Raw genomic sequence first — 24,063 nt, 5'->3', positions numbered from 1 at the left:
TATTTTAAACTGTTTTTTCTACAACTGTCTATACCCATTTTCATTTCTCTCTTCAGCATCTAAGCACATTTTTAAATATATTGTACCGTTTTAGGGGTTTCCTGTGTCTGTACCTGGCTTTACTAAGCATCTGCAGTGTTCTCTGATCACATGAGATGAATCTTAAACTGCTATGTCTTAAACTACTTGGCATGGTTCACCTTAGTGCATGGTGCTGGTGCATGGCACTGGTGGCCAACTCCATCTTGCAGGCAGTCTTTGTACAGTGAGCCTATCCAAGAAACTGTGTCAGCAGGATGCCCTGCCAGGAAGCTGAATTTGACTCAAAGTTTTGATTTTTTTTTTTTTTTTTAGCTTTCTCAGGCCTTATGCGGATATACTTGGTTGGATTTTAGACATCATATGTAGACAGATTTTTTTCATTGTGCCACCAACTCACAAAAAATAACATGAGACTTATTATTAATTATGAAAGCTCTCCCTTAGCTTAGGCTTGTCCCAACTAGTTCTTTTTTTTTTTTTTTAATTTTTCGAGACAGGGTTTCTCTGTGTAGCTTTGCGCCTTTCCTGGAACTCACTTGGTAGCCCAGGCTGGCCTCAAACTCACAGAGATCCACCTGGCTCTGCCTCCCGAGTGCTGGGATTAAAGGCGTGCGCCACCACCGCCCGGCCCAACTAGTTCTTATAACTTACATTAAGCCATATCTTTTCATCTACATTCTTTTACATGACTTTGTTACCTTTACTCTGTACTGCCCATCCGGCTTCCTCTCCATCTGGCTGGAGACTCTGCCTTTCTTCTTCCCAGAGCTCTCTGTCCAGAAGTTCCTGCTATACCTCCTGCCTAGCTATTGGCCACTTAGCTTTTTATTAAACCAATCACAGTGACACATCTTCACACAGTGTAAAGAAATATTCCATAACAAGGCTCCTAAAATAATAGTCTTTCTCACAATGCCATGCTTTGTCCTGTCAGACTAATCAACCCTGTTCTTTTGCTAAGTAGGAGTCCAAGCCTGTGTTTCAAACTATAGGGTTACATGTTACATTTTTCATTGTACCCATTACAACCTCTTTTCTCCAAGGTAAGATGGAAGGATCCTCTTTCCAACCTCTTCCTGCCAGTAGCTCTCTATGAGAGCAAAAACTCCATCTCTAGCCTGGTGTGATGGTTTAAATCTGCAATTCCAGCACTCAGTAGGTGAAGACAGGAAGATGGCAGTTATTTTGAGCACATCCTGGGTGATATAGCAAGTTCAAGACAATCCAGGACAAAATTATGAAATCCTGTCTCAAAACTTTCTCTGCTCCAGTTTTTAATCATCTTATGCTTATAACAAGAGTGAGGAACTGGAGAGTTTGGTAAAGTCCATAGTTTTTGTCACCTTCTGTATTCTTGACATCATGGTCTAGCATATCTTGCACTATATTTTAATGCTTTCGCCAACCCCTCCTTTTATGACTCCTAATAGCATATCTTTAAGAAGAAAAGAAAGTGCACAGTTTGGGTTTTCTCTAAACACAGTGAGTTCAAAATTACAATTCTGTTCTGTAGAGGATGGGAAGGTAATTTAGACAGAATCTCATGTAGCCTAGGATGGCTTCTGACTGTTGATCCTCCTGCCTCCATTTCTTGAGACCTAGAATTGCATATGTGCAACTCCACACCCAGCTTTAAATTTATAATTCTTTTCTTTTTCAAGACAGGGATTTTCTGTGTAGCCTTGCCTGTCCTGGAACTCATTTTGTAGACCAGGCTGGCCTCAAACTCATAATGACCCATCTGCTTCTGCTTCTTAAGTGTTGGGATTAAAGTCACGCACCACCACTGCCCAGGTTATAATTCTTATTCTTTAAAAGGTGACATCACCCAACAGTATTGGCACACACCTTTAACCCAAGGGAAGGAAGGGAAGGGAAGGGAAGGGAAGGGAAGGGAAGGGAAGGGAAGGGAAGGGAAGGGAAGGGAAGGGAAGAGAAGGGGAAAGGGAAAGGGAAAGGGAAAAAGGGAAAGGGAAAAAGGGAAAGGGAAGGGAAGGGAAAGGGAAGGGAAGGGAAAGGAAGGGAAGGAAAAGGAAAAGGAAGGGAAGAGAAGGGAAAGGGAAGGAAAAGGGAAAGGGAAGGGAAGGGAAAGGGAAGGAAAAGGGAAAGGGAAGGGAAGGGAAAGGGAAAGGGAAGGGAAGGGAAAGGGAAAGGAAGGGGAGGGGAAGGGAAGGGAAGGGAAGGGAAAAGGGAAAGGGAAGGGAAGAGAAAGGGAAGGGAAGGGGAGGGAATGGGAAAGGGAAGGGGAGGGAAGGAAAGGGAATGGAAGGGGAGGGGAGGGGAAGAAAGGGGAAGGGAAGGGAAGGGAAAGGGAAAGGGAAGGAAAGGGGAGGGGAAGGGAGGGAAGGGAAGGGAAGGGGAGGGGAGAGAAGGGAAGGGAAGGGAAAGGAAAGGGAAGGAGAGGGGAGGGAAGGAAAGGGAAGGGAAAAGAAGGGAAAGAAAATGGAAGGGAAAGGAAAGGGAAGGGAAAGGAAAGGGAAGGGAAAGGAAGGGAAAGAAAATGGAAGGGAAAGGAAAGGGAAGGGAAAGGGAAGGGAAATGAAGGGAAAGGGAATTGAAAGGGAAGGGAAAGGGGAAGGGAAGGGAAAGGAAGGGAAAGGGGAGGGAAGGGAAGGGAAAGGGAAGGGAAAGGAAAGGGAAGGGAAAGGAAAGGGAAGGGAAAGGGAAAGGGAAGGGAAGGGAAGGGAAGAGAAAGGGAAAGGAAAAGGAAAGGGAAGGGAAGGGAAGGAAAGGGAAATGAAGGGAAGGGAAGGGAAGGGAAGGGAAGGGAAGGGAAGGGAAGGGAAGGGAAGGGAAGGGAAGGGAAGGGAAGAAGGAGGGAAAGAAGAAATTGTGTTTTATCAGTTTGAAAAATATGGTACTTTTTATGTAAGTTCTTCTGTTTTGACCTGTTTCTTGTTGTTGTTTAGGTGAGAAGGAGAACCACTTTGCTTGTTCCAGTGAAGAGGTCCCCACAGACAATCAAATAATCAAGTTGTTTCTGTCCGTGGACAGTTTGGTAAAGTTCACTAACTGTATGTATTATAGCCTTTTGGGCCCTTTTAAGGCCAGATATAAATGCAATGGCACTGTAGTCTCTCACATGCCTTCTACTGTCCAGACAGGAAGGTGAGATTCTATGGAATTGTGTCTATAGTTGGATAGGTGTAGACAAATTTCTAAACAGTCTTGTTAAATAAGAAACACAGAGCCATGTACAGAGGTAATCGCCTCTGAACTAGCAAACAGCCACGACTACCTTATCTTAACATGTCTTTGCCATCACTTCCCCAGAGAGAGCTTTTTTCTGTGTAACCTGTGTTTTTATTGCCTTTCTCATTGGCTCTAAGCCCAGCCACATAACTTTTTTGTCACTGCCTGTCTATACAAACCTCCAGGTCTCTATGGTTGGTACTGGGATTAAAGGCTCATGTCATCATGCTTGACTGTGTCCTTCACCACACAGAAACTCTGACTGCCATGTGATCGGATTAAGGGTGTGTGCTACCACTGCTGGACTTCTGCTTATGTCTTGCTATGTGACCTCTGATCTCCAAGCAAACTTTATTTATTTACGTACAAATAAAATCACATTTTAGAACAATTAAAATATCACCACAGATAGGGTAGTATATTTCATTTAGTCACTGAGCATCCTGGGAAGCCATGCTATGTGAGCATTGTTAATAAAGGATGCCTACCTCCCTTTTCTAGACCAGCTGCAACAATCTTCAACTGATATGGAACCAATTTGTTCTTTTAAAGTTTGATAGAAGTAGCCTGTCAGAAATATACCTACATTGGTGCAAATATATACATGCATGCCTGATGCCCATGCAGGGCAGAAGAGAGCATTGAATCTGTTGGAGTTACAGAGCTGTCAGCCACAATGTGGGTTCTAGGAATTAAACAAAAGTTCTATGGAAGAGCAACAAGGCTCTTAACCACTCAGCCATCTCTAGTTTCCATTTTTAGTTTTAAAGTTAGTATTCTAGCCCATTTTTACATAGTTATAGTGAAGTATATGTCACCTTGGCATTGTTTTAAATCATTACTTACATCTTTAAAGTGTTTGTGTGTACAATCAAAGTGTTCTGTGTTCATTATGAAGCTTAATTTCATGCATGGCCTTTTCTGAGGGAAATCTTTTGCTCTGGTGACTCTATTAAAAATAGGACTTATCAGACCAGATCAGCAAGATATCTAGTAAGTAAAGGCAGTTGCCACCAAGCCTGATGACCTGGGTTTGATTAATAGATCCTATATGGTAGACAGAACTGATGGCCACAAGTTGTCCTCTGACCTCCACATGCATGCTGTGGCAGAGGTGCTCATACATGCATACGTGTGTACACACACACACACACACACACACACACACACACACACACACACACAAATAAAATGTAATTAAAAATTTAAATCAGATGTACTTCCTCAACAGCTGTGTTCCCACTCCCCCTTCACTGTTTTATTCTATGATTGATGTTGTATTTACTCTCTTGGTCTGTCTTTCCCTTTATCTATCTATAACTTCACCCACTAATCCATCTAACCAGATTGTCTGCCTGACAACCCACACTAGACTGTAAATTCTTGAGTGGCAGGGATTATGTCAGTTTATTCTCCTCCACATCCCTAACACCTTCTACTCTGCCCAACATATGGTAGATATTTTTAATTTTGTTGTCAAGCCTCCCCCTTTATTTTCATTATTTAGGCAGGACAAGGTCTACCACTTAGCTCAGAATAGCCTGGAATTGGGTATTCTTCTACCTCGACCTTCTGAGTAGTAGAATTATAGGTGTGTACCTCTGAGCCATTTCCCGATTTTTAAGGGAGAGAACTTGAAATTTAGGAAGCTCCCAAAGTATTCTTTTCTATTAAGATTCACTTATTTCATTTTCTGTGCATGCATTTTTTTCACTGCATGTATGTATGTGTATCATGTACATGCCTGGTGCTTAGAGAGGTCAGAAGAGGGTGTTTTGGTTCCCATTACTGTAGTTACAAACTATTGTGGACCTCCATGTGTGTGCTGTGAACAGAACCCAAGTTCTCTGCATGAGGAGCAAGTGCCTCTAACTGCCACACCATTTTGCCAGTCCCAGACAAAGTATTCTCAATTAGTAGGAGAGACAAGAGATAAATCTCAGTGTCTTAGGTTTTCAGTACAATTCAGCATTCATGATGTGACATTGCCACATTCCCTTTTAAAATTTTTTGTTAACGCACCTTTTTATTGATTCTTTGGGAATTTCACATCATGCACCACAATTCCACTTATTTCTCAGTTCCTCGGTATTAACTAAAAAAGAAATAATAAGATAAAATAGTAAATAAATAAAATAAATATATAAAAATAAAATAAAAATGCAAATAAGAATATTAATTTAAAAAAGAACAAAAGCAAACAAACTCCACTTCATTCCTCCATCTTTCCCACCTCTTCATTTGTCTTGGTGGCCTTGGTACCTGCTGTGTATCATACACTTTTGTCCAAACAGCTTTACTTGGCAAATTTAATTGTGTAATGTGTTGTTGGTCAGGTTCAAGGCCTCTGGCTTCTGATACTCCATCAATACTGGACTCTCAATGAAACTCCTCTCAGATATCCTGCAGTTATGATTCCATAGGACTAGTCCATTCCCATGCTCCAGGGGATTATACATGGGGTAGATTTTGGAGAGTGTCCACTCAAAGCCCTGGATGTGTGTCTGGGGGGTAGTCGGGTTATTCTGACTAGGCTGCTGGAACCACCCTCTGCAGCCTAGGAGTAGAGCTAGCTCTCCTACACCCAAGGTGAGGGGTGGGAGCAACTTTCCCAAGTGTGTGTATGCCAGGAGAAGTGGAGAGCAGGCTTTCCTATTAGGGGTAAGGCTAACTTTCCAGTGCTAGGGTAATCAAGGTCCCTTTACCCCAAGGCTGGCAAGGGGTGGGGCTAGCTCAGCTTGGGCCCTTGTACTTCAACATAGGTTTCAACACATGGTTCTTATAAGTAAATTTGTTGTAACTCTGTGGGTTTGGTCCCAGGTTTTGAAACCAAAATGTGAGTTTTGCGACTCTGAGGAAAGGTATCCTGACTACCTGGGAGTCCGGCAACACCTTGAGCTGCTTAGGACAGTTCTTGTGGCTGGAGCTACAAGGAGGCAGCCCAACCCTGGATGGGTGAGGTATCCTGGACACCTCTGCTCTGGCGGTGTCCTAGATACCTGGAGCTGCTTAGGACAACTCTGATGGCTACAAAGAAGCAGCCCAACCTAGGAAGGGAAATTTTCTGACTGCTAGAGAGAGTCACACCTGGAACTGCTTCAGCAGGGAAGGGTATCCTGACTGTTGGAAAGTCAGTCCTGGAGCTGCCAGGATCTCTGCAGGGAAGGATATCCTGACTGTTGGGGAGTCAGGCTATACCTGGTGTGATGGGGGATGGTCTCCCCACAGGACATAGCAATCCTGCTCCTCTCCTGGAAAGCCACTACAGCTGAGCTTTGCTCAGCCTCCACCTAAGGGGGTTCCCTAGCAGAGCTCTGCTTCTCTGGCCTAAGAAATTGCAAAAATGTAGTGATCTCCTCCGGCTCCAGAGGAAAGTGTTACTTTTTCAGCTCTCTCTTATTCTGTCCACTGAGAGACATCTCAGCAAGGATCTTCTGTTCAGCTCCCTCTTGCTCAGTCCACTATGGGACGTCTCAGCAAGGTTCTTCTCTATGCCAGTGAATGAAAACTCTTTTGAGAAAGAGATTTATTTGGGAAAGAAGAGTCCAGGGGAGTAGCTGCCTCTTCCAGGGTGAAGAAAACAGCTCACAACTGACCAGGCAGGGCGGTTTCTATAGGATGTCTTGGGGGTGGAGTCACCAGTGATTGGTTAGTTTTTTTACTGTCCAGGGATTGGCCAGTTTTATGGGCTAAGGACAGAGATGACCCCCATTTCAAGGCCAAACTGTATTTCTTTCACTGGCCTTTCTTGGCTTTTTGACACTACCTCTAAGGCCAGGGCACATTTCTTCCATTGACTCTGATTCTAGGGGCCAAGATTGTTTCTTTGGTACTGGTTTCAAAGTCAGGGCATGTTTCCTTGGTTCATTTCTCTGGCTCAGGTCCCAAACCCAGGCTGTTTCTTTCCCTGGTCCTGGGCCCCAGGGTCATGATTCTACTGCCTTGCTCTGTGATTTGTTGGTTTCACAAGTCCCTTAGCCAGGATCAGAGATGGCTCTGATTTGAGCCAAACTGTATTTTTTCACTGGCCTTATCTGAGCAGTCTTTCCCTAGTTCTGTGCTCTAGGGTCAGGGTGGGTTTCTTCTGCCAGCCCTTTTCCCTACATTTCTCATGGACCCCTGTGGTAACACAGGCAAGAGAGATCAACACAGACCCCAGCTGCAGCAGAACCATGGACCTAGATATGCCATCAGCCCCAGCTTAAACCTGGATGTTACCATGGCACTGGGTAGCAGTGCAGGCTTCTCAGATTGACCTGGTCCCCAGACTCCAACATGGCCCCATGTGTCACCTCAGACCACAGGCAGTGGCATAGCCTTCAGTGACCTCAACACAGACCCCAGCTGCTTTAGGATTGCAGACCCAGACATGGCCCATCCCATATCTTGGGCCCATACATCAACACTGTCCCCAGTGGCAGCAAAGGCCAGCCTAATCTGTTTGGCCCTGGTGGCAGCATGACCCACAGGAAACCACATAGCCTCGCGTGTTGGCCCATATCCCAGGCATCTGTACTGCCTTTGGTGGTAACCAGAGCCATGAACATCAATGCAGACCCTGGCTGCAATAGGGCCATGGGCCCAGACATGGCCCCCAGCAGCAGCTCATTCCCAAATGACAACATAGCCACTGGTGGCAGCACAGGCCACTCATGTCCACATGGTCTCAGCAGCAACACAGCCCTTGGACCCCAACATGGCCATAGGTGGCAGCCCAGAAGCTGGGCATCCTTGTGGCCTTTGGTGACAATGTGGGCCATGGACATCAACCCAGATCCCAGCTGCAGTAGGACCACAGACAGACCTAGATATGGTCCTAGACAAAAACCCAGGCCTGGATGCCATCATAGACCCAGGTGGCTTCAGAGGCCACTCAGATCTGCATCAATCTGGTGGCAAGGTGGCCCTCAGATAACAAAATGGCCCCAGAGGGGGGCCCAGACCCCAGCATCCACATGACCTTCAAAGGTGCCTTGGATATCAACACAGACCTTTGCTATGGTAGGTCTACAGACCCAAAGATGGCCCTCACCTGTCTCCATGGCTCCAGATGGCAGCCCAGTCCATGAGATTGGATGGCTTCTGCTGTGGCATGGCCCTCAGACACCAATGTGGCCATATGTGGTAGTGTTCCAGACCTTGGGCATCCTCAGGGTCTTTGGTAGTAACAGGAGTTATGGATATCAACATAGACTGGCTGCCGCAGGGCCACAAACCCGGACATAGTCTTTGGCAGCAGTCCAGGACCCAACACTACCATGGCCCCGGGTGGCAAGCAGGCCTCCTACAGTATCCTGTTCCTCATCGCCTTCACCTCTTCACATCTGTGTCTCTCCACCGGACAGGAACTATTCAGCCTCTCTCTCTCCCCCATATTCCACCATGTGTTTGCTCACCATAATTGTGCTCAACTGCCTGGCACAGTAAGGCACTGTGTGAGCCTGTAGTTATCTCTCCCTGTCTAGGGCAAATCACCTTAGGCAGGTGTGTGTGTGTGTGTGTGTGTGTGTGTGTGTGTGTGTGTGTGTCCATCACAGCCCACTCGGTCCTAATGGCACCTCTCAGGCCTATAGTTTCTTCTCCATGCCCAGGGCAAACAGCCCTGAGCAGGCATGTGTATGTCCATCTCTGCCTGCTCTCCATGTCCCTTTTAAAACTGGGAAGTGGACAATAAATTTAAATCTTTTTCAATTTAGTCACAAAAAAATACTTTTAATAAAATCATATTTTCTACATGTGAGACTAGTTGGTTTTCATTTTATAGTTATGAAAAATATAAACTTACCATTTTTATGACTAAAACATTCACATAAGGATGAATTGAAAAACCTTAGGAGACTAGATAGGTTACTGAGTTCCAAGGACATGCTTATAAAAATAGGTTTTCCTCACTGGAGATGGTAATTATCAAAGATAGAAATTTCTTATCAGCAATTATTTTTCTCAAACTTTTCCTCACTAATAATGTAATATGCTTCTCCATATCAATTTCTCATTACTTGTTGTATTTCTTTCTTCCCTAAAGAAAGTCTACTGTTTCTTTCGAAGTAAAAGCGAAGATACTTCAAGGGCTTTTTTGAGTGTATTTACATCAGGAGGCCTTGCTCCCAAACTGATAATCTCTAACAGTACATACCATGATGACTTCCACTTTAACTTATCTCTGGTAATTATGCTTTATTTTATACTATGTTATGTTAATGAGAAGAAGTATATTCTCACTTATTGGATATCTTTTTACAAGTTGGAAATTAAGTAATGTTGTATCTCTATAGATGTTTTAAATCCAATAACACATGTTATAGAATATTCACTTACACTGTGTGAAGATATGTTACTGTGACTGATTTAATAAAAAGCTAAATGGCTATTGCTTGGCAGGATTTGGGGGCAGAGATGATGCTGGGAAGAGAAGGGTAGAGTTGCAAGGAGATGTCAGGGATGCAGAGCAAGCAGCATGGGCTTTACAAAGTAACCAAACTACATAAAAGAATATAGACTAAAAGATATGGGTTAATTTAAATTATCAAAACTAGTTAGAAACAAGCCTAAGCTATCAGCTAAGCTAGCTTCGAAATTAATATGAAGTCTCTGTGTAGTTTTGGGAACTGGCAGGCAGGATAGAAAAATCTGCCTACAAATACAGTATAAGCTGTTAATTAAGAAGTCATATATTTTTCAAGTACCTAGAACACATTAAAAAAGAAAAAATGATGATGGTGGTGGTGATGGTGATGATGATAATGGCACATGCCTATAATTCCAGCATTCGGTAGGTAGAGACATGAGGATTGCTGTAAGTTCAAGGCCATTCTGGAATACAGAGCAAAATCCTTTCTCTCCACCCCCTTTAAAAAATAAATCACTTAGAAAAAAATGCATTTGAAGTAATTAATACTTCTGTTGCTTCTGAAGATCTGACATCATTTCTGCTAACTTCGATTTCTTCCAGCATTTTCAGAGGCAGTCAAATGGCAGTGAACTAGAGTTGATCTCTACTATCTGTAAAAATTGTACCTTAATTTTAAACCAATTTATCAAGATAAATTCACATACCATTCAACTCACCCATTGAAAGTCTATATATAGTTCATTGGTTTTTAGTATATTCAGAGTTTTACAGGCTCACTAGTATATAATTCCAGAACATTTCATCATCTTGAAAGACAACATGAAGTCATTAACTGTCACTCCTCACACTTCTTCCAATTTTCAGCCCTAAGCAACTACTATTCTGCTCATGTTCTCTCTCCCTCTTCATAGATTTTCTAATTCTTCATAGCCCATATAAATAAAATAAAATAAAATACCTAGTATTGGTAGCTACTTACTTCAGTTTTCATAGTGTGCTCAAGTTCCATATACAGCATGGGAAATGTCAATGCTTTGTTCTTTCTATGGGTAAATAATACTCTACTGTAGACGTAGCACATTTTGTTTATCCATCAGAAGGTGAATATTGGACTTCTTTCTATCTGTGGCTCTTATAACTGCTACTGCTATGTATATGGTTCTTTTTGTGGAAATAGGTTTTCATTTATTTGGAGACATATCCAGGAACGGAATTATTGGGTTTTATGGTGAGGATCTGCTGTTTTCCAAGGTAGTAGTACTCTTTTCTTTTCCTATCCCTGACTACTTGGTCACAATTTGTCTACATCCTCACCAATGTTTACTATCATCTCCAAGAATATATAAAATGCTACCTCATCATGGTTTTGATTTGTATGTATTTAATGCTGTCTATCACTTCTTGGGCTTATTGGTCACTTGAAATTCTTCTTAGGGGAAATGGTTATTCCAATTCCTTGCCCACTGTTAATGGGGTTTCTGTTTACATTGATAAATTATCACAGTTATTTATATATTCCAGGTACAGCTCGCTTATAAGATAGGTGATTTGCAAATATTTTCTTCTACTCTACAACTTAAAAGTTTTGTGACTTGTGCATTTTGTGTCATGTGTAGAAAAACCATTTCCTGATCCAAGATCTTAAAGGTTTACCCCTATGTTTGTTCCAGGATTCTATAGCATTTGCTTTCCTTTTTGCACATTGAAAACTTTGTCATCCATTTTTGTATACTACAATATATAAGACTCATTTTTGGAATAGCTATGGTTGATATATTTAACATTGAAAAATGAAAACAATTTTGGGGTCCTGTTAAAATATTTAAATTACAGACACAGTCAGGACAGGAAGGATCTCAGGCCAATTCCTGAGGTGGGGTGAAGGACTTGAGCCCAGCCTCCATCTGGAACAGGCTTCTCCTTCAAGCTGAGATATGTTCAAGAGAGGAAGACCTCAGCCCCATCTATGTGAGCAGACAACATTGAGAAGCTGCTATTGCTGGCCAGAGCTCATTTCTTCTTCTTCTCTGCGGCCTTATTTTCTTGGGATTCTGTTGCTCTATGTTTTATGTCTGGGAGATCTGAAGAAACAGCAAGAGCAGCCTTCCTTAATAGAACCTGATCCATATCAGGATCTTGGTATCAGAAGTGGCACAGACAGGGTTGAAGAAGCTCAGTCCTGGGGTCACCTATGTAGGATGCTCCACTTTGAAGGAGCTTTCAGAATCCTGGTTCCACTCAATAGTGCACAAGCTATCTTGTTCTTGCTGGCAGTTCTGGCACTTGGTGGGGTCACATCCTCAGGCCACACTGCAGTCCAAACCTTGTTTCCTGCACCCATTAGTGTTTGTTCCTATACCGTCCTCTACATGAACACTTTTGGATGGTCTTCCTGGACACCTTAGCCTGTTTCCTTAGTTTCCACTCTTCATCATTGGCCTCACCATCTTCAGACTCATTTACAGAATGCTCTGAAAGATATGTTAGATACTCAGTGTCTATGCTCTGTTCCAGGAACTTGTCTCCAACACGGGATGGTTTAGGGAGAGGTGGAATGTAGTCAAAGGAAGAATCTGGAGATTGAAAGTCATCCTTAGGAAGATGAGATATCTGGCCTTTGGCACCTTAAAAGATGCTATGTTTCTGTCTGATGGTTTCATTCTCTTGCAAAAGCTGCTGATTTTGCTCACATACTTCTTGCATTTTCCTAAACTGTTCCTCCTGACTCTGCAGTGTGTTCAGCAGCTGCTGCTCCATTCCACTGATCGACACATCCAGCTGCTTCTCTGCTCTTTGGCTTTGCTGCAGCTGACTGAGAAAGTTGAGCACCTTCTCTTTGTGCATTTGCCCTACCTTGAGAAACTCAGCTTTCCATTCTGTATCTACCACAACATGACTCTGCTCCTCAACCAGCACCTTCTGCATTTTAGAATAGCCGGCCTGGCTCTGTTTCAGTTTGCTTTCAAGCTTGAAGACCGACCCACAGTTTAGAGGAGACCAGCTCTCCAACCAAATATTTTAGGGCACATTTGGCTTCCAGAGTAGTAGCAATATTCTCCCAGTGTCATTTTGACCTGTCTTCACTTTCTGCATCCAGGAGCTTTTCCTGTAGGTCAGCAATCTGAGCACTCCTGAATTCCATTTCAGACTCTAGGCTTTTAATCTGCTTTGTCATAGAAACCTCTGGCTCTGAAACATGACCATATACTTCATTACTAGCGAATGTGCTCCTCTAGAGCTTAGGGTGTGGGTTCTCCCCAGGTTCCTTGTTTTTTTTTAAGTTGACCCACATCCAGAGCTAGGATCTTTCACTCTTCAGGAAGGTCATTCAGATGGTGTTTGACTTCCTCGGTACTGACCATAACTTCAATTTCATTTCTAAGCCAGTTCTTCACTCGTGCTTCTGTGCCTTCTATTCCATGGCTCTGAGTTTCTTTCCGTTTATCTGCGGCTTCCCATTGCTCTTGGAGAGCATCCTTGAGGCGCTTGTTGGCAGCTGCTGCCTCTTCAGTTTTCCTCCTGAGCACACTGGACTGTTTCTGGAAGTCTCTTTCAAGTCTGAGCAGCTCGTATCGCCTTTTACGGTCTTGATCTTTTAACTGGATTACTTCTTTGTCCTTTTGTTTCTTCCACTGTCTAGACTTCTCAGCATCTTCCTTCATCTCACACACTAACTTTACTCACTGGGTTTTCATCATCTGTATCTCCAGAGTCAGTTTGGAGACAGTCTTCTCAGTGGACTCTTTCAGTTTCAGAAGCTTGGACTGTTCGTTTAGTTTCTTCTTCAAATCAGCTATTTGAGTCTCCAGCTCTTGTAGACATTTGTTGTGTTGCTCATTCAACTTGGCCTGGTTGACATCCTTCTTGGCTGCCTGAAGTTCCAGAAGCAATTGTTCCTTTTCCTTCTGCAGACTGCTGACTTCTGATTCTAGACTTTTGATGTTCGCCTCATACTGGCACTGAGTGGGCTGTTGTTGGCCATCACTGAAAGTTATCTTCCTAGCTAGGGCCTCTTTCAGTGCAAGAGCTTTTATTCAACTCAGCAAGTTCCTTAGACTCTGAGCTTGATATAGAGTGTGCTGTGTGGTGAATGCATCTGAAGACCTACTAGTCTCTGGACTGATGACAACTTGACCATCTAGTTCCATTGCCGATTCTGTGGCTGCAGCTACAAAAGCAATAGTTTCATCCGATAGAAAAAAAATAACTTGTTGCAGACTGCGAATTAGCTCTGCACTTTCTATTAATTCCTGGTCTTCCAAAGTCTCTATTAGCTTTTGAAGATCCAGTTTACAGGCTGCATGATGCCTGAGCTCTTGTAGCTTGGTGTTACTTTTCTCATTTGCTTGTTCTGTAGCAATGATCCTTTCCAACATCTGCACTCTCTGACCAGCTGTCTTGCTCAGAACGTGACTTAAATTTTCATTCTCTTCTACCAGGGACTACTTCCTTTATATCAGAAATTGGAGAGTCTCTTTTGGTTCTATGTTTATAGATCCAGGCAGATTACTTACACGGGCCTGGAGCAGCAAGACTTGTAGCTGTTGAACCTGATACTTCAGATGATTAAGTTCAGCATATTTCTTTCACTGGCTGTGATTCTAGGGGCAAAGTATGTTTCTTTGGTACTGGTTTCAGAGTCAAGGCATGCTCCTTTGGTTCTGGGTTCTGGGATAAAGTATTTTTTTTCATTGTCTTGGGTCTCAGATCCAGGGTGTGTTTCTTTCACTGGTTCTGGGATCCAGGGTGAAGGTGGGTTTCTTTAGCTGGCCCCTTTTCCCTACAATCCATTACCTGTTAGCCAAACTGAGTCAATTGACTCTATATTTGCCCCCATAATATCAGTGTTAGGGTCCTGGAGAAGTCCCACAAAAGACCACCATCCACATATGCAATCAGCAAGACCATTTATTTTCCAGCATGCTGGGGCCATCCATCCTACTCAAAGGCAAAATGGCAATGACTCCAAGAGAAGCTCCCAGGCTTCTTTTAAGCCCAACCAAGGGGAGTTCCTAGGGCAATTAGTCATCTCAGATATGATTGGCTTAAGCAAGTGGCAATCATAGTAGTATGTTCTAATGGGCTAGGGCTAGTCACTGGCTGGTTAAGGCTACAGCTTTTCCTTTTGGGGGCAAGCCTGGATGAGTCCCAGGCTTTGTCCTTATTTGGTTATTACCTTGAGCTATTGACTGCAGAGGCTGGCTTGCCTAGTATGTGTTAACTGTTGAGGCTGGCTCAGGCCTGGTATGTACTATCTCCCTCACCCCTGCTGTCAGAGGTGTTGAAGATTGATTGTCCTTTGTTCATGGCTCTTGCTCAGAAACTACCTCCTCGGTTCCAAGAAGCAGGAACGGAGACCTAGTTCTTAACTGAGTTATTAGAGCAGGCTGTCATGATATTTGGCTGGCCCTCTCAATCAGTTACATTTGCCTTTTCCCCCCTATTGTCATTGTTTTGGTTGAAAACTGGACATGATAGGCAGCATGTGGCAACTCTGGATTCTGGTTCATTCTTCTAAAAAATGCTATTTTTTTAATTTTTTATTTCATAATTTAATTTAATTTAATTTTACATATCAGCCACAGATTCCCCTGTCCTCCCCCCTCCCTCTCCCCTTGTCTTCCCCCCAGCCCACCCCCCATTCTCATCTCCTCCAGGGCAAAGACTCCCCTGGGGATTCAGCTCAACCTGGTAGATTCAGTCCAGGCAGGTCCAGTCCCCTCCTCCCAGGCTGAGCCAAGTGTCCCAGGGTCCCAAACAGCCAGCTCATGCACTAAAGACAGGTCCAGGTCCCACTGGCTGGGGGCCTCCCAAACAGTTCAAGTTAATCAACTATCTCACTTATCCAGAGGGCCTGATCCAGTTGGGGGCTCCTCGGCTATTGGTTCATAGTTCTTGTGTTTCCATTAGTTTGGCTAAAGAAATGCTATTTTTACTGTTAGTCTAAAAAGCAGATAATTTCCTTGGTAAAAAAGAAAAAAAAAACTGCAAACTGTCTTACCTGTAGTTCTGATGGTTAATATCCTGGTAGTTTTTTGTTTTGTTTTGTTTTTTTCCTTTGCCTTCCACTGCTTTTTGTTAGGGTCCATGAGAAATCTCATAAAAGACCACCACTCACATATGCAATCAACAAGAGCATTTATTAAAATTACCAGCATATTGGGGGCTGACCATCTGACAAAGTGGCAATTGGTGAAACCAAGAGAAGCTTGTCAGCTCCTTTTTGCAGGGCAAGGGGAATTTCTGGGAGGAGAAATTAGTCTGGGGGATGATTGGTGGAGAAAAGATTATTCTAGGGGCTGATTGGTGGGTGGCTCTTGTGGTTAGGGACTTTCCAGCAACAGAGAGGGAGAGCCATCTTTAGCTAGCAGATGGCTGTGAGGTGCCTGTTGATTGGTTGCCCCTGAGTTGTGGTCTTCCTGAAAACTGTTTGTTCAACTTCAGTAAACCGAAACTAAAGCCTGGTCCCTGACAGGGCTATTAGAAACCTGTCATGGCTCTGGTCTGGCTCCCCCACCCTCTTAGTTTTCCTTTTAAAGCTGTTCTGGGAGTGTTTTCTACACTGGTGTAGCAGGAGGATTTAGACATGTTTTTTATGTGAATTTTAAAGCTCCCCATTCTTAATGCTCTCCTGTTCCTGGAATTTTCCATGTTAAATTTCCAAATGTTTTGCTAGCTCCATGCCTTGATTCTGTAATGATTTAGCTTTGTGCTTCCTAGGCTGTTCTAACATGTCTTACTAGCATTGCCAACAATATGCTATTACAAATAATGATGCAATATGTGTGTGTGTGTGTGTGTATGTGTGTGTGTGTGTGTGTGTGTGTGATTTCACTCATATGTGGGTGTAACATGGGGAAAATTCCTAAGAGTGAAATTTGCTATTGAAAACCCTTTATCTATAAGTGGATTTTTTATAAGTATATATAAGTGGATATTTTTTATAAGTATATATATTTGGGTATTTTTGACTAATTTAATTTTTAAATTATTGGACAGGATATGCCAAAGTAAGTGCTGTTATTAATGTTGTAAAATAATGTATGCTGATTTCTTCTTTCTTCAAGTTCAACAATCGGGCTCTCTGGTTCATTGATATTCCTAGAGAAAGCATCACAGTAAACACAGGTAAGAGGCATCTGAAGTAATTCTTGTACTCATGGGTCTGTATTGCCAAATTTAGCAAATAAAAGCATTGACTTCATGTAATAAATTACACCTTATCTCATGTGTTGTTGACAGACATTTCCTGGGGAGATGCAACACACGTGTCTACTCACCCCAGAAAGGGAGCCAGCAGCAGACCAAAGTAACTATTGTACCAGTGTCCATTTTGGGGAACCATTGAGTTTTTTCAGGGGCTTCCTAAACAAGTTATGAGGGGTTCCTCATGAGGAACAGGGATAACTCAAGTGTGGCTGCATCACCAGAAAGCTCATCATAACTTGGGTTGTAACTCCCCAAACCTGCAGCCCTGTAGCTTTCTACTAGCTTGCTGCAGCTCCACAGTCAGGACATCTTTCTTTCCTGGGATGTCTAGTCAATCTCTACCCTCTGCAAATGTTTACTCCCCCTTACATAGTTGGGTGGAGGCACGAAGAATCTTCCACAATTCTGTTCTGGATTTGTACCCTTTGGTTTACCTACTGAAACTGGTGAGCCAAGGCCTGCCCCCTTGAGGAAATGTTTTGATTTGGAGAGAACATTATAATTGGGAGGAATGTTCCATACAACATCATATAAATGCCTCATATAATGTGTGTGACATACTGATAATTATTTGTGGTTTATCTAAAATTCAAATTTAACTGGGCATTTTCTCTGGCAGTCTTACAAGTTGACTGGGCTAACATGTTTGTATTATATAGCAGTATGTATTTTTATACCATCCTTTATTTAAAACAAACCCATTTTCTAGAAGTTGGAAATTGTAATACTGAGAAAATTTGGCCTTGATATATGTTATTGAAGTGGAATTAATTTGAAAATGTTACAGGATGTAATATGTGATGTATTATTTTGTTATGGAATCTACTTATAAGTAGTGTGTGGAAGTAAGTATAACATCACATACTGCTATAAATACCCAGAGGGAGAGGAGGAGGAATATCAAATTCCAGGAGTTGAGAATATTGAGCTAGTGGACCAAATTAATACCTTTTCAGTTGTGGGATATACTCCCATATGTGAAAAATGGTGGGACTCTTATGATATATGCAAAATAAATACTGAATTAATTCTGCCTATAGAAAATAAAAAATATTGATTTTTTATTTTATTTTTTATTTCAACATCTCCCTGCCTCAGCCATCATAATTGTCTATAGCCATTCATCTAGGGATGGAACATAATTCTCCCTTCAAAAGTTGTCATGTGGACTGGTGCTGTTATTTATTATTCAGATTTGTTTTGGCAACCATATATTTGAGATTTCATGAGTGCATCTTTCCTGTCATATAGAAGATGCAATCTTGCAAGTAACATCCTGGTCCTCACTAGCTCTCACAATCTTTCCATCACCATACCAGTGGTTCCACAATGTTCTCTGAGCCTTAGGTATAGGGGTTGTGTTATACATGTAGCTGGGCACTCTATGTGCAGCCAGAAGTTTTCCTGTGTCCTGCAGCCACTTGGTTCCAAATAAACACACAGAGGCTTGTATTAATTACAGACTGTTTGGTCTATGGCTCAGGCTTATAGCTATCTAGCTCTTTCATCTTGTATTTACCCAATTCTATTAATCTGGGTATTGCCACATGTCTCGTGACTTTACCAGTGTTCCATTTCATCTTGTTCCCCTGGCAGCACTCAGTGTCTCTCTGACTCCACCTTTCTTCTCCCTGTATCTCTCTTGGATTTCCCACCTGGCTATATCCTGTGTTGCCATGGGCCAAAACAGCTTCTTTATTAACCAATAGTAACAACACATATTCACAGTGTACAGAAAGACTATTCCACAGGACCCCATGGTCTGTTGTTCTCTACATTTTGACCAATTATGACTTTCTCTAATAGTCTTTGCTGCAAAAAGAAGCCTCTTTGATAAGAGGCAAGAGCTACATGTATCTGTGGCTATAAGGAAAAGTACTAAGAATGCAGTTAGAAGTCAGCACTTTTAATCTCAGCACTAAGGAGGCATGGGCAGGCAGATCTCTATGAATTTGAGGCCAGTCTACTCTACAAAAAGAGTTCCAGGACAGCCAGAGCGGTTACACAGAGAAATCTGTCTCAAAAGGATGAGAAAGAGGAGGATGAAGAGGAGGAGGAGGAGGAGGAGGAGGAGGAGGAGGAGGAGGAAGAGGAGGAGGAGGAGGAGGAAGAGGAGGAGGAGGAGGAGGAGGAGGAGGAGGAGGAGGAGGAAGAAGAAGAAGAAGAAGAAGAAGAAGAAGAAGAAGAAGAAGAAGAAAAGAATACAATTAGAGATTATAGTGATTTGGAAAAATAGTAGTAATAGGTCCTCCTCTAGATTCCATGGCTTCATGAACCACAGGTAGTTAGCTAAGTGCACAATACCCAGCATTATTTCCCTACTACTGTGTGAGCTTTTAGTCCAATTAGTCAGCTGTTAGCTACTACCAAGATACAAGTGCCACTTTGGCACCTCTAGGGGTAGCTTGCTGTGCTGGTCATTGTTATGATTTGCAGGCATCACAACTTGGTAGAACTACTGATTGGGTTTCTCTCTTGGCAGTTTGCATAACTCCTTCCATTACTATGATGGGTAGTCCTCAGGGAGGAACCTTTGGATCAGATCCAGTTTTATTCCTTCAAGTTGTTTTGGAATATTTGTACACTGTGTGATGATATATTGCTGTGATTGATTTAATGAAGAGTTGAATGGCCAATAGCTTGGCAGGAGGTATAGGTGGAATTTCTAGGGAGAGAATGGAAGAGGAGAAGGAATCTAGGGACAGGAGAAGCCAAATACACAGAAGGGAAACAGGAGGTACAAGATGGAAGAAACATAATGCCATGTGATAGAACATAAATTAATATAAACGGGTTAATTTAAGTTATAAGAGCTAGTTAAGAACAAGCTTAAGCTATATAGGCTGAGCTTTCATAATTAATAAGAAATCTCCATGACATTATTTTGGAGCTGGCTGGTGAGACAGAGAAATCTTGTTACATATGACACCTAACATGGGGTTTGAATATCCAAATATAGGGCCTGAAAAAGCTAAGAAAAGTTCTGGACAAGGAGCCAGATGTGGATTCCTAGTCCTGCAGTCTCTCAGGTGGGCCAGTACTCAGCAACATACAGAGATTCCTGTCTGCTACCTGAAGCCTGGAGCTAGCTGCCATCCCCATGCACCAGTGCCAAGTGCTAAGCTGAGTCACTCAGCAGCTGACAGCAGTTTAAGATCTGTCTCATGTGGTCAGATTATGATGCAGGCACTTAGTAAAGCCAGGTCCAGATACAGCAAACCTCTAAAAAGGGACCATATGTATAAAAACGTGCTTAGATACTGAAGAGAGAAAAGAAAATGAGTATAAACAATCATAGAAAAAAATAGTTTAAAAACAATAAAGTAAAATTTTTAAAGAAAGAATAAAGTAATATAAAAAATAAGCCACATAAAGATGGGAAATACACAGAGCATCTGGATCCTGCATGGTACTTTGTTGACTTGGAATTTTTTGAATGTTGATGAGCAAATAACAGCTGCTGAGAGACATTGGATTATGGAAAGGACTGCTGGATTAAACCAGCCTATATATTTTAGAAATGTTTTGGCTTCAGGATGGAAGTCGAGAAATGAATTGTGTTAGGGGAGAGGTTATGCCTTTGTTTCCACAGGAAATGAAAGGCTGTGGATTCCTTCAAAGTAAATAGAGATCAGATTTGACCAAGGGGGACCTCCTGATGATCTTGGCTACAGACATGAGAAAGGAAGACAGAAAAGACAAGACAGGTGACATGTATGCTGATCCCTCAGCATGGGAACAGCTCTGAGACTGGATGAGACATGATGAATCTTGTTTGCTACAGAGTCATCATGACTTATTAATTACATGCCATCCTTTTATATGGATGGAGATTTATATTACAGTTTGGTTATCGGGTACAAAGTACAAACAAACTTGTAAAGTTAACAAATAACATTTACCTGCTCAAACATAAAACAAAAAAAAAAACATCTTTAGCTGACTTGTGCGCACTGTACATTCCATACTTGTACTAATGTGTATAATATATATATATATATATATATATATATATATATATATATATATCCTTTAAATATTTGTGTGTTGCTGGGTGGTTGTAGCACATGCCTTTATTCTAAGCACTTAAGGAGACAGAGGCAGGTGGATCTCTGAGTTCAAGGCCAGCCTTGTCTAAAAAATGAGTTCTAGGACAGATAGAACTGTTACACGGAGAAACCCTGTCTTGCAAAAAGAAAAAATGAAAAAAAAAGTTTGTGTGTTTTCAGAAAAAAAAGGACTTTACACCAATAAAAACAAGTAGCCCAGATGATATAGCCTCTCAGAATGCCTCAGTTGCAGTTTTCTCAGAATTCTGCATCCAGAACAACTTCAAAGCTGCTAGCCAAGATGGTCCAGCCTCACAGAGTATTCCAGCCAAGAGTTCAGATCAGCTCTACACTTTCCTATCACACAGAGACTAAACAACAAAAAAAGTAATACAACTAGTTTTCCCAGGACTTGACCATTATCTCCATTTTCTCAGAGTCCTCTAAAAAATCTATCATCCTCAGGCAGCAGGAAGTAATTTTAAGAATACAATGCCCACATACCAAAGAGGAGGGATGGGTGGGTTTTTGTCATTTGGTGGTTTATAGATGTTTTTCATTGTTTAGGGAAACTGATTAAAAGTTGTTATTGGTCATGGTCAGGAAAAGAAGCTGAACAAAGTAAATTAGATTCAGAGATCTAGTTCTGAAAAGAAAATGAGGTGATATAGAAATTATAGATAAAAAGGTAAGGGTGGACTATTGAATCTACTTTCAAACTAAAAAAAAAAACTACTAGTCTCAAATACTTGTATGGATTTTTGTGTATTGATACAAATTAAGGTTATTTTTGTCAGAACATACTCTACATATATTTCTACTCTTATTTAAGATATTTTTGTATATAGATAAAAATTTAGTTATTTTTATTATGAATGTGTGTGTGTTTCCACTTTTGCTTAAGGTATTATACTTATGCAGCTCATTTAACAATGTAATGTAAACTTCTAGTCCATGAAAGTTATTATTACAAACTATTAGGATAATTAAAAACCCATTTTAATAGTTAGTTATCTATAATAGTCAAACCTGTAATCATGTTAGGTATGTTTTCAAGGTCTAACAGAGATATATTTTAAATAGATAGATGGTCTTCAAACACTTCAATGACCTACAGAATATGACATTTAAAATGCTTTAAGAACAATAGGCTTTTCATGACAGTGAGATACATCTGTTCCTCAAAGCACCAATCTACTTCAAAAAAGGATAATGGGAATCAAAGAACCTCCATATGGAGTTTACTTTTATTGTGGCAAAGTTACCCACTGGGCAAGAAACTGCCTTAGCCTTGACTGCTGACAGTATGCTGTCCGAATTGGACAAGCAGGACACAAAAGAAGAATACAACTGACCTTTGTGAAGACAAGATTGGATAGTCCTTCAAAAGTTTCCTGATTCACAAAAAAGTCTGTCAGATAGTCTAAGCCTGTAGGCAAAAGATGGATGTCCCAACATTGCAGAGGAACCTTGGGTGACTGTCCAGGCAGCCAGCTGTTTCTGTCATTTCTATAGGTTTGAAAGTTGCTTGATTTCGTATTTACTTCGTATTTACTCAGGTAATGTATTTCTCTGGGATCTTTGATGGGGTCAAATACTATATAGTTATAGTTACAGTTTTTCTTGTTAACAAATTCAGAAAAGAAACTCAAAAAAGAAGTATAAAGTATATAAGGTTGAGAGGCATAAAAGATTGAATTGTTTATCTAAAAAAATGTTTTGGGGAACTAAAAACATAGTTTTAGGATGGTAATACAAGTTTTAATAGCAAATGGCTTAGGTATAAAACTTTAAATTCACCAAGATAGGATAGATAAAAATACTTTCTCCAAAGTTGCCAAATATAAGTGGAATGGGCATTATGAATGTAATTCTTACCTGATAATTATTCTTATTTTATATAGTCTTACTATGGTAGCATTAAAACCTTTCCTTTTTATTTAGATAAGAAGGGGGAAATATTGTGGGATATTTGTACACTGTGTGAAGATATATTGCTGTGATTGGTTTAACAAAGAGCTGAACGGCCAATTGCTAGGCAGGAGGTATAGATGAGATTTCTGGAGAGAGAAAGGAAGAGGAAGAGGAAAGGGGAAGGAGAAGCTAGGAGACAGAGAGAGGAAATAGAGGGTGCAAGATAGGAGAGAGGTAATGCCATGTGATAAAACGTAGATTAAGTTATAAGAGCTAGTTAGGAAAAAGCCTAAGCTATAGGCTGAGTTTTCAAATTAATAATAAGTCTCCATGTCGTTATTTTGGAGCTGGCTGGTTACACCAAGTCCCATAACTAAAATATGTGGTGTCTTCAGAATCAAGGACTTACCTTCAGATTCTGAGAGACAACCAAAGGCAACTGTAATAACCTATATTGTTTTGGGAGTTGCTTGGCCTCCTTAGACCAACAAAACCTCAAGAGGAAGTTTCTCATGCCTGGTTCTGAAGTTTTATTAGTCTGTGGCTAATGTGGAAAGCTTTAGCACCCCAAGTAGAGTAACTTCATTTATCCTATGTGTATGTGCATGTTGTGTGAACATACACTTCCATATATTGTATGTAATTCAGGCAAATGTAAAATAATATGATTCCCTATGGCTTTTTTAATCCTTGGTGTTATACCTCTTCCTTCCTTCTTCCCTCAGCATTGCCCTCACTCTGCACTCTGCAGTAAGGCATCCTCTCATTTTTTCCATTTTAAATTTATTTCATGTACTTATTTGCTTATATATTTTAGGGACATGATCTCCCTATGTAGCCCTGGCTGGCCTGGAATTTACAAAGGTCTGCCTTCATCTGCCTTCCAAGAGTACATACCACAGCTAAGAAGTTTTAGTTTATAGAAACCAATGGCAAAAATGCAGCCACGTTACACAAAGGAAATATAAATAAGAAATAGAAAGCAATCAAGAACCCAGGAAATACTGTCACCATGCCTTGCTTAACTTTTTATGTTTTCTAGAATCTATTTTCTTTCTCTGAAGACTGGCTTTCTAAAGCTAACTTAGTAGTTTTGAATCTTTATAAATTTTTCCTAGAGATCAGCCCAATTCCAGATTCCCAGGAGACTATAATCACTTTGCTCATTGTTGATCCAAAATTTACTTACGTGCCAATAAAATATGCATCCAAAGGAACACTGGGAGACTGGAATAGGACTTGTGCAGACCTACCTCTCTAACTATGGGGTAACAGTGTGCCCTACTAAATGAAGAGGGTGAGGAT

General features: G+C 41.4%; 1 protein-coding gene across 5 annotated transcripts in view; it reads left to right on the top strand.

Annotated features, from left to right (window-relative positions):
* The window catches only part of LOC131923819 (cation channel sperm-associated auxiliary subunit beta-like), a 170,900-nt gene that overhangs the window by 8,863 nt on the left and 137,974 nt on the right, over window positions 1-24,063 (top strand). For all 5 annotated transcript variants that reach the window (XR_009382733.1, XM_059279005.1, XM_059279004.1 and 2 more), the window contains exons 3-5: window positions 2,952-3,040; window positions 9,260-9,400; window positions 16,654-16,714. Coding sequence is in view for 4 of the 5 variants with exons in the window: in XM_059279005.1 (XP_059134988.1) it covers window positions 2,952-3,040; window positions 9,260-9,400; window positions 16,654-16,714 (291 nt within the window). In the remaining variant the exon portion in view is untranslated. The remainder of the gene's footprint in view (window positions 1-2,951; window positions 3,041-9,259; window positions 9,401-16,653; window positions 16,715-24,063) is intronic.

The sequence above is a fragment of the Peromyscus eremicus genome, chromosome 14 (assembly GCF_949786415.1).
Source record: "Peromyscus eremicus chromosome 14, PerEre_H2_v1, whole genome shotgun sequence".
Lineage (NCBI taxonomy): Eukaryota > Metazoa > Chordata > Mammalia > Rodentia > Cricetidae > Peromyscus > Peromyscus eremicus.
This window is presented reverse-complemented; position numbering and strand designations above follow the sequence as displayed.